This window comes from Girardinichthys multiradiatus, chromosome 13 (genome assembly GCF_021462225.1).
Source record: "Girardinichthys multiradiatus isolate DD_20200921_A chromosome 13, DD_fGirMul_XY1, whole genome shotgun sequence".
In the NCBI taxonomy this organism is placed as follows: Eukaryota; Metazoa; Chordata; class Actinopteri; order Cyprinodontiformes; family Goodeidae; genus Girardinichthys; species Girardinichthys multiradiatus.
In genome coordinates, this window is record NC_061806.1 from 26,037,007 (window position 1) to 26,047,481 (window position 10,475).

At 35.4% G+C, this 10,475-nt stretch overlaps 1 protein-coding gene across 4 annotated transcripts in view; it reads left to right on the forward strand.

Annotated features, from left to right (window-relative positions):
* The window catches only part of LOC124879749 (ras/Rap GTPase-activating protein SynGAP-like), a 91,691-nt gene extending 83,738 nt beyond the window's left edge, over positions 1-7,953 (forward strand). For all 4 annotated transcript variants that reach the window (XM_047384478.1, XM_047384475.1, XM_047384477.1 and 1 more), the window contains one exon: positions 3,984-7,953. In XM_047384478.1, the coding sequence (XP_047240434.1) occupies positions 3,984-4,022 (39 nt within the window). In that variant the 3' untranslated portion in view covers positions 4,023-7,953. The remainder of the gene's footprint in view (positions 1-3,983) is intronic.
* The last annotated feature ends 2,522 nt before the right edge of the window (positions 7,954-10,475 follow it).

A 10,475-nucleotide genomic window follows, 5' to 3' on the forward strand; every position in this document is an offset into this window, starting at 1 on the left:
TGAGACGTTTGCAGCTGCCACACACGTCAGTCACCTCCATCGTTCAATCCACGCTTTTTGTCGCATTAAAAAGCAACATTTCACCACATCTTGCACACACTTCGTGGAGGGGGGTAGAGGGGTTGGGAGAAGTACAAATCATGCATCATAAAAACTACATAAATAATCTTGTCTATGTTAAGGAACAGCAAATCCTGAAAGCAGAAATTAGACATTATTTACCTCAAAAATATAATTATTCTATGGAATGCCTTTATCATTGAGGAACTGTGACTCACCAGCAACGTCAGTGCAATTCAAGTTGCTGAATGCATCATGTGGGATGATCGGTGACGCGGGTGAAGAGGCTGTTTGTGCTTAAATAACTTAGAGGAGACAATGTTTGTTTACCTTGAAATATACCATCACCTTCTCTCTAACTACCTCTGATCACAAGTAAACCAATCAAATTGTGTCTTGAAAGAAGGCCAAATATAGAAATGTTTCAGCACCAGGCCTGCTGGGAAACTGTTTTTACACCGAAAACCTAAAATAAATAAAATGTGATGGGATTAAATGTCCAAACTGTGCAATCTAATTTAGAGTCTGGCGAGATAGTTTAGTTATGGCTCTGCAGGATTAGCCTCTAATCTTTGGTTTAAAGGCCTGTCAGAAGTATAGTTCTGTGGAAAATAAAGTCATCCCTGAATTCTCTGTATTTTTCTTCTAAGAAGCCAGACTTTAGTAGTTTTCCAAGACTCCTGGGGATTTTTCCGGGTAGTTCCCAAAAGTTCTAATTTTTTATATTAGGTTCTTTTTATATTATTTTTTTTGTTAAAATTCTGTTTACTAACCATCAAATTCAAGACACCCCTTGGTCATTAGTTTGAAGTCACAAGATTATTGTTTAAAATGGTGTACTATAAAAATGGGTCACCACTTCATTAATTCATTACACCCATTAGGCATAAAACTATGACAGGGGAATGGAAAACACTTCATCATGGCACTTAATAGAGCGTTGTATGTACAGCTGAAACTAGATGTTTACTCACACTGTGTAAATTTAATTATTTTTAGGTAAATGGGGGCTCAGCTGTAAATAGATTTTAAGCCCAAATCACAAACATGCTGCTTACTTGTGTGACATCATGGAAAAATCAAAACAAATGAGCAAATATATTAAGAAGAACATTGTGGATCTTCACAATTCTGGTTCAACTTTGGGTACTATTTCCAGATGCCTGAAGGTGGCACATCCATCTGTTCAAATAAATATATGGCAGTATGCAAAAGACCTTATGAAGATGCTGGTTAAAGTTTGTAAGAGAGGGTCATTTTCCACAGTGAAACAAGTCCTATACTGACACGGGTGGAATGGCTAGTTCCTTAATTTCTGGAGATGTGTGCTGGTCCCAAATACCACAGCACACCTCAGGGGTCTAGTGAAGTCATTGCAGTTCAAGATTTGTTTATTTCAACAAAAAAATATTTTTATGGAAGGAAATACTTGCATTTAGGAATATCCTTACAAGCATAACACTCAAAACACCAAATTTTAAGTGTCTGTTTGAAAATGTCTCCATTATTTGGGCCAGAAGGTTCCACATTATGTTACCAAAATTATTTGCCCCTCTGTCTTTACACATATATAATCTTGGGTGACCTCCCATTCTTAATCCTTTAGGTTTATTATGAAGCTTTAACAACTTTATGTCTTCTGCGAGGGCGTACCACAAGGTTTAGGAGAACATTAATGGGAAAGGGGCCATCCCCAAACTGTTCACACAAAGTTGGGAGCATGAAGTTTTCCATAATGACTTTGGTTCCAGAGGCATTAAGCATTTATTTCAGTAGAACTAGGGGGACGAGCCCCACTTCTGCAAAATAGCTCCACACTATAAATCCTCTCTGCAAACATTACACTTGATCCAATGGAAACAGACACGTGCTGTCTTCCTGATAACTGCCAAACATTACCAGACAGAAGACACAAATTCCCTGCTGTAGAGTCCTGTGAATGCAGCTGCTCAGCGATGGAACCTATTCCATGATGCTATCTACACAATGTTCTGGAGCTAATTTGAACTCTGCCTAATGTGTGCAAGTCTGTACCTAGTGACTCCGTAGAAGTCAACGCACTTTGCACCTCAGCGTCTTCTGACTTCTGGCTGAGTTACTGTCGTACAATCACTTCCCTTTGTTATTATACCACTATTGCACAGTTAATTGTGGAATATGTAGTAGTGAGGAAATATTACAATTAAACGTATTGGACACAGCTCCACGCTAGGATTCACTGAGCTCCATTCTTTAACAAATGAAAGTAGAAGCATCCTGCATGCCTGGGTGCTGGGTGTTATCCACCTGTGGTCATGGGAGTGGTTGGAATACCTAATCCCAATCATTTAAAACAGTGGGCAAATACTTTTGGCAGTACTGTATTCCTCTTAGCCTTCCCTCTCCATAATCAATAAAACTGAGACATGTTTACCATTTAACATGAATGAATGAATTTTTTCTTTTATGACAATCCAGTAAAATTATAAGTTTAACACATACAACAAGCATTTTGTATAATTAATTATGTATATATAATTATCTGAGCGAATTATCTGGGATATGTTTAAAATATGAGCAATGCATTTTTGAAAAATGATATAATTAAACTGTTCAAGTGGAGAAGGAAACTAGTGACCTGCCATTAGAAAGATCAGGGCATTTTGTTTTTGAGAATTATGAAAAATTAATCCAAGACAGGATCTGAAATTTGCCTCATCCTTCTATTGATGAATGACTTTATGCATACTTTTTATCAGATAGCTCTTTGAGAGTCATTTTGTTATTGTAAAAATTGTATTTTTAAGGATACAGTAAAAACAGTACAAATGTGAAAAGTTAACCAAAGCTGATAGAAAAGCTTGTTAGATGTTAAGAAAAACAATTATTTATTGTTGCTAAACCCCTGCTGAAAAATGAACAATGTCTGGTTCCTTTGAAGCAAATATAACATAGATAATGCTAAATTTCCTGTTTTCTATTAAGCATCTCCAGTGATGTTATCTAGTTTGAATTTTCATGGAATTGTATTTGACTTTGAAGTCCTGAGACTGTGGCGAATCTACCGTTGTTTTTCAATGGTAGACCTTCCTTTACCCTTGCCTATTCCTCCCCAATTTTCCCAGCAAAAAACAATCCATATCTGCTGCTATTTCGTATTAGTTCAAGATTTTATTCATTCCCTAAGAAATTTCCCATTTGAAATCATAGCACAGCACATTTCTTGTCATATCAAAACCATTTTTAATTTATTTTTCATCATGTCACTTCACTTTGTCCTCAGTCTAAGTTGTCTGATGAGAGGTTATGTTATTGGGCATTAGTCCAAGATTTTCCAGATAGTAAAATGTTTTTTTTCATGTCACGTTAAAATATTCATGGACACTAACCCTGTAAATGAATTTGATCACTTGATCATAGCTGATGTGGACTGGTGGATAGTGTTTGTCCAATGCTAGAACTGCAAAGGAGAAGCCACCTCTGCTTCCCTGCTTTTGAAAGAAATAATCCTCAGGGCAATACAATAACTTTAACAGTATGGCTAAGTGTAGTACACATTTAAATGTAACTTAAGATTAAGTATTTATGTACCTCTTATTTAAATATTATTTTCTAAATGTATCCCTTTTCGCTTTATTCATATTTACAAAATTAAAAAAGACGAACATTTTTAAGTATCTCGGTCAAACTGGTGGCACCATTAGGTCTGGATAATAGTCAGTAACTCCCTGAAGTTTCCCATATGTTAAATTGAGTTAACCAGATGCTATGTCTTAGCATCACACTTATCCTACATATAGCTAAGTTACAGCAGTCCTTTCATTTAACTCATTGTAAAGGAAGAACTCAGTTTTAAAGAAACCTAAACTAGGATGCTAAATGTTTATTCCCATTAACCTGTGAATGGAGAAAAATTAAGAATGTATCTGTTTTGTCTTCTGTAGTCTCTCAGCCAGGTCTATGGGGGCTTCCCTGGATCCTGACTGCCATTTCCAAAGTGACCAGAATTCATGATGGTCACTCGAGTGTAAGAAGGTGGATTAAACGGGCTCCTACAGAATGACTGTCAAGTGAAAGCTCTACAAAGGACTACCGATGATGTCATCTCCCAACATTATCCATTACAAAGTATTTTGAAAATTGTTGCACATATTAAAACTTAGCCTGTAACAGAACTTGACAATCAACTCAACAAGAGGACCAACGTGTGCAGCAAATCTTTTGCACAGTTTGGTTGAAATATAAGCCAGTGCCACAATAACGGAAATACTGTTACTAAAGAGTTTCTGTAACTGTGGTGGAAAAGGTTGGTGGAGTGGTGGAAAACAGTGGGATGAAGAAGGGATGACGATGAAGATTATTTTCCCCCTACTACAAGACGTTTTTCACTCCAGTGGCTGAGGATAAAATCTATAAAAGAAGCTTTTACCAAGCACAATAATTGTTCATGACGCCTTCAACAAGCAACAAGCATATTGTTGAATTATTAAATATTTTCTACTTTAGGTTTGGTAAAATTTAATTTTTCTTTTATTTTGCTTCTTTATATTACAGCCATCGCATTTGAACAAAGCCAGGCAAGTCCTACAATCAGCTGATTTGAGTACAATCTGAATCCTCTGATTTTATTTTTTAACTTTAGAAAATATTGCAAATGCTTGATTTTCATTATGTAAAAAACGTTATTAGTAAATCTCTTAAATCTATTTAATAAAGGGGGTTCTTAAATCAATCTTGTTTTATGTGTTAGAAAGTGTAAATAAAGAGGGATATTATGATGAGAAATGGTAATTTTCAAAGCAGTGATACAGATTACTATTTTCTTATGGAAAAGGTCACCGAGCAGCTCCGAGTTCATTATCCAACATGGCTGTAGTGCTCATAAACCATGTGAAAGTTGCAGTTGCATAAACTATTTATTAGCATTTCTGACAAATTGTATCTCATCAAACCAGTAGCACACATAGCATTCACTGTACAATATCTTCTTTTTAACCTATACAAAACGGTCAACTTGAGTGTGATATCATTTTCCTGAACTGAGCTTCGACTTCCAAAATGAATAAAACAAAGCATGAAAAGCCGTTAGCTTGACTCCCAGTAGCTGCTAGCTTGACTCAGCGTAGCTGCTAGTTTGACTGTGCTAGCTTAATTTTGAATGGTTGTTAGTTTGATTCTAGCTTTTAGTTTGACTCACCTATTAGAATTTCTCCATGGTTCTCATTCCATCACTGACTACTCATAACTAGGTCAGACAATCCCTCTTTAAAAACCCCAGAAATATAACTTTTAATAAAATCTTTAGTCTTATCTTTTTATGCCAGTTACTCTGTAATACTGTTTTGAAAATGTGCCATAAGAATGAATGTTAATAGTTTTGACAATAAACTAGCTGGGTCCCTGCTAACAATTATCACATTAACAAGCATAGGAATACTCATATTTTTTTGTTTGTTTTTTAAATGTTTCTAAAGCATACATCTGCAACAGTTCTGCATGTGCTTCTGGTGGCAAGAATAAGTAAGTCTGTAAGTCTATGAATTTGCTACAATTACCATGCTTTGAGCCAGCTTTCTCATGGTAAGGCATATGTTTTGAGCTAACCTGCCGGCTCCTCCGGTTTTTATTCGGAAGAACGCGGTACTGAGCCTTTTGCATTACACGACATGAATGGAGAGAAATGGACTGATTAAAACATCAAAGGACTACGAAACAGGGATATGTAGTATGTGTGCATAGGATTTGACTGCCTTACAGTCTGTAACACAGGGCCCAAAAATAACAATAACAATACAAAGAAAAAAACTGTAAACTTTGTATATTAAATGTACTTTTTGTAGTCAGGTGATGAATTAATAAGCAGTGTGTTGGTTAACTCTATTAGAATCATTTACATTACAAATTTCATGGTTGATATATTTTATCTTAACCTCTTGCCTTTGAAAATACATTTTACTTCAAAATAAATTATAAAAAGTTAAATGTTTATGTTAACAGAAATGTATAAAATAGCTTAATGTATATCTATTCTTATATGTAAAATGTATTAAAATCAAGGGTAGGCCCTCAGGCATGTTAAAGTTGTGGCAAAAACTAATTCTTATATTATATGATGACTCTTAATGCTGCAATCCAGAAACAACAATTGCCGGCGGAGTGTTTCTTTTATCGGATGAATTGATGATCGACTATTATACTAGCTCGCCTGTGTTGTGTAACCAAAACAGTTGTGGTGCTTTCAACAATGCTGGATTGCAGTTTTAAGTTATTTTTGAAATATGTATCTATTTATTTACTTGGCCTGCATTGCAATACAGTATTCTGAAATGTTATATTTCACATCTGTTTTTATTTTTCTGGACACTGCAATCCTTGGTCTGTGAGAAATGTTTTCAAAGAAAGGAAATATAAACTATTAATATAAACTATTATATTAACCTATATATTATTGAAGGTTTATCTGTGTTTACTGCAGTGGGCTACCTCTAAAATGATGCCCTCTCCAGTTGTCTGCTTTATACAATACAACCTAAACGATACTTTATCTGATTTGATTAGAAAAGCTTCTTTCTTGAAATGACCCGACTACAAATTAGGTTAAAAATTGCAGTTAACGAAATGGGAAGATAAATCAGGTTCAGATCTTGATTACCTGTTCATTGCTATTTCTGGATGTTCTGCATTTTCTGAGGTTTCTCATATTTAAGTGGTGTTACCATCACAATCAAACTAATGTTATTATTTGCATTCCAGAAATACGTCAGACTCTCAGGTGTTATGAGCACAGAGGAAACAAAATAAATGTTGCATTTCTGTCTGATGAACCAAGAGGGATGCACTTATTGCACATTTAAGGGCCAGGAAAGATTGACTTTTAGTCACTGATCTGAAGCTCAAAGGTTTGAATTTGTTGTTAAGTGGGTAACCTGGACTTGCAAAAGCATGTCTGTAAGGTCAGAGGAGGCACCAGAACGATAAGAGACACAGATAAACTTTATTTTCAGTCAAAATGTCTGTTTTCATGTGTGCTTAGTTATGGCAGGTCAAAGCTTTTAAACACCGGAAAAGGTAATCGGCCCAAAAAAACTGCAGTTGGTGTACCGCTACAGAATGTTCAAAGAGAGATTTTAGGCAGATGAGCATTTCAGTTAATCCAGATACCCATGAATATGAAACCCTCCTTTTTTCCGTCGCTCTTGGTCTCTATTAATACTTCAGTCTGATGGACCAGCAGTTGAATTTATCACTTTTACTATTTGACACACAAGAGGAACAATACCTGAAGAAAGGCCCACTGTAATAACATATTATAAGAACTCATTTGAAGAAATCTATTGATAAGTGTTTGTTTATAAAATTGTGACATTTTAGATAATTTATGAAACTTTGTTAAATGAAAGGTAGGGGAGGGAGACTGCCACATTCCTGAAGGCAAAGCAGGACCTAACAGAGTAAGTTTATCTTATATATTTTAAGAAATAATATACAACATCACTCAACCTATTTATGTTTCTAAAATGGATGTATAGCATTATGGAATGGAAAAAATATATTTTTTTCTTGGCAGCTATTACTCTGCACAATTGATCTTCTGTGTCACAAATATATTGTTGGAGGGATTTCTGACTTGAATTAGGCCTCCTGGATGTAATACCTTAATTTACTTGAGGTTTCTTTTGAAAAAAGCCATGCCCCATTGATAAGCCATACCCTCCAGACCCCTGATGTTGTGTGGTGGATGTTTAACGTTGGTAGTTTTATTTATAATGGTAGTTATCGTAGGTATGATTGCACTTGTAATTATTATTAGTGTAAGTATACTTGATTGATATGACTTGTTTTGAACAAAGGGAATGTATTCATATTTCAGGTGATTTTTTTTCGAGTGATTTAAATAAATTATTAAATCCCCAATTCTTGATCATGTCTTGTTGTTGTTTTACAAGACAAGTATCTGGATCTTGGCCATTTCCCCCCTGGTAAATTTATTTCTGTATTTTGTACCTATGTGTTGCCATTTTTTCCCTTCCTACTTCCATTTCATACTTAACCATAGCCTATTACGTTAATGCTTGTTATTTTCTAAAAGGGTTGTATTACACGCCATTTCTATTTAATTTTGTTTCTGATCTCCTTTTATGCCAGTTGACTCTGATGAAATATGACAGACTAGGAGTCCTGATCAAACCAAGATAAGTGTAAGTAAATTCCTGCTGGTAGATACTAAATAATGGTGTATGCCTTTATTTCATACCCTAAAATGTTGGGTACAAATGACCAGAATCACAAAGGTTGAAAATGGTGAAGGAGCAACATGACCAGCACCTCAAATAATTCTAATCTCTTAATGGTTCAGGTAAGGTTCTCAAAATGTGGTGCAAGTGCCACTGGTGATATTCGAGCTGACTTTAGAAGAGGTTTTGCCAACCTATCTCTTGCCTCTCACTCATTGATCGTTGGCGAGGACTTCACTCGATCCTGCGAGGATTGAGCAAACAAAGACAATGGATAGATGAAAGGTAGTTAGCAACTATTGTTATGAATCAGAAAACATTTTGAAGAAGTTTAAACTATTGTGGTCATTTTTGACCTTAATTTTAACATTGCCAGTTGCAAGTCCCCATATTCCAGTCGTTAATCAAAGTTCTATAAATTCTCACAATTCTAACATCAACATTTATTTCTTGCAAAGCAAGTCAGCAACTTGCATTATGAGTCAGTGTCAGTGGTTGTGGTAGTTTTAGCTTTTTTGTCCTTGTTCTGGACTTTGACAGTTCTGGTCCTCATTATTGTCATGAGATGAAAAGTCTTGATTCTCGCCATTAATTCTCGCACCAACATTTTTTTTTAAAGCAAACCAGCAACTGGCTTTATTAATCCTCAAACAGTCATTTAAAAACAGTTGGAATCTTTATTGCCATTATTGCTTTTTGTCCTTATTCTTTTACTTTGTATTGGTCTTCTATATTCTAATCATGAGAACAAAGGTCTAATATTTTTAATCACGTCTTACAATACCATAATTTTTTTTATCAATTCAGCAACTAGGTATATGAATCAACAAACAGATTTGATGAATTGCTGTAATGCAAATGGAGATTTGTGTACTGATCATAAAGAATGGAATTGTTGTGATCCACAGGTGTTTGGGTTTTGGTTTTCTTTTATGTTTGTGTTTTCATAATTTCCTTATTTATAATGTTATTATATGTCTTGCCATATTCATTTGTTAATTTTGCCTTTAGGTTGTTGCCATATTTCTCCATTCCTTTATTTTCTTATTTTATTCTTGTGTTCTATTCTTTATATATTTAGATGTATTTCTCTTAGATCTCTGTTAGCCTTTTTTCCGTGGTTTAGTAGTTTCTTTATGTCCTAGTTCAGCCCCATTTGTGTTTGTGTTTATTAGTCTCCCCACTTTCCTTATGCCTCATCTGCTCCACATTATCCCCAATTAACTCACCTGTATTCTATGTTGTTCTCCACTCTTCCCTCAGTGGTTGTCATTGTTCCTTGCTGGTTCCTGTCGTTTCATTGCCTGGTTCTCTGTCCGTGCTCCATGTGTTTTTCTCCTTGTGCCTTGCTGCAAGTTAAGTCTTTTTGTTGTAATAAATCCTTCAATTCACCATTCTGCACCATTAACAAATAAATAAGTTTTGACATGCAGTTTTTAAAAATATGTAAATATATAGTTGTTTTTTCTTCCATTTACCTTGTTTTTTATCTTTTGAGAGATGCCTGTCTCATTTCCTGTCAGAGACAAACAGACAGACTGATTTTTTTCCTTTGATAAATAGTTTTGGACTTAATGAGAGGCAGCTCTTCCTTGCAGTATTGGCCAGTGCATATTTTTAGGTTTTGTAATGAACTAAAGTCACCAGTAAGGGACGGTTTTATCAGTGTAATGCAAAAAGCAAACATTTGTGTTTCCTATGATAGTGAATATTTATCTTATGTAAAAAGGTGGGTGTTGTGATACCTTGTAATGTTGACGTTGACTGTTCTTTGCTGTTTGCAGATGAAGACTATACACATATACAAGAGAAATGGGTCCCAATGCAACCCTAAAACAGCCTATGTCCACTGCAGTATCAACACACCTCCAGTAATTCCTTGTTTTACTGCTAGAACCCTGAACAGCCTCTTTATAATGAATAGAAAATGATGAAACTAAACCAACTGTTTTTCCGCTATCAGCTCACAGCTTTCTCCTTTGTCGCAGCTAATCAGAGACCGCAAGAGTCATTCATCCAAACGTGGCTTAGCATTCAATCACATCATCTCAGTGACTGAAGAAGTAATGAGATGTCAGCTGTTCTCCTTTGGAGATTTGTATGGAGAGAAATGATGAACACCTGCCAGGTCCGCGACAGGCTGCAAGAGTATGAAGGAGGATCAGTTTCAATCACACAATATGTGTGCTGTAGAATATTTAG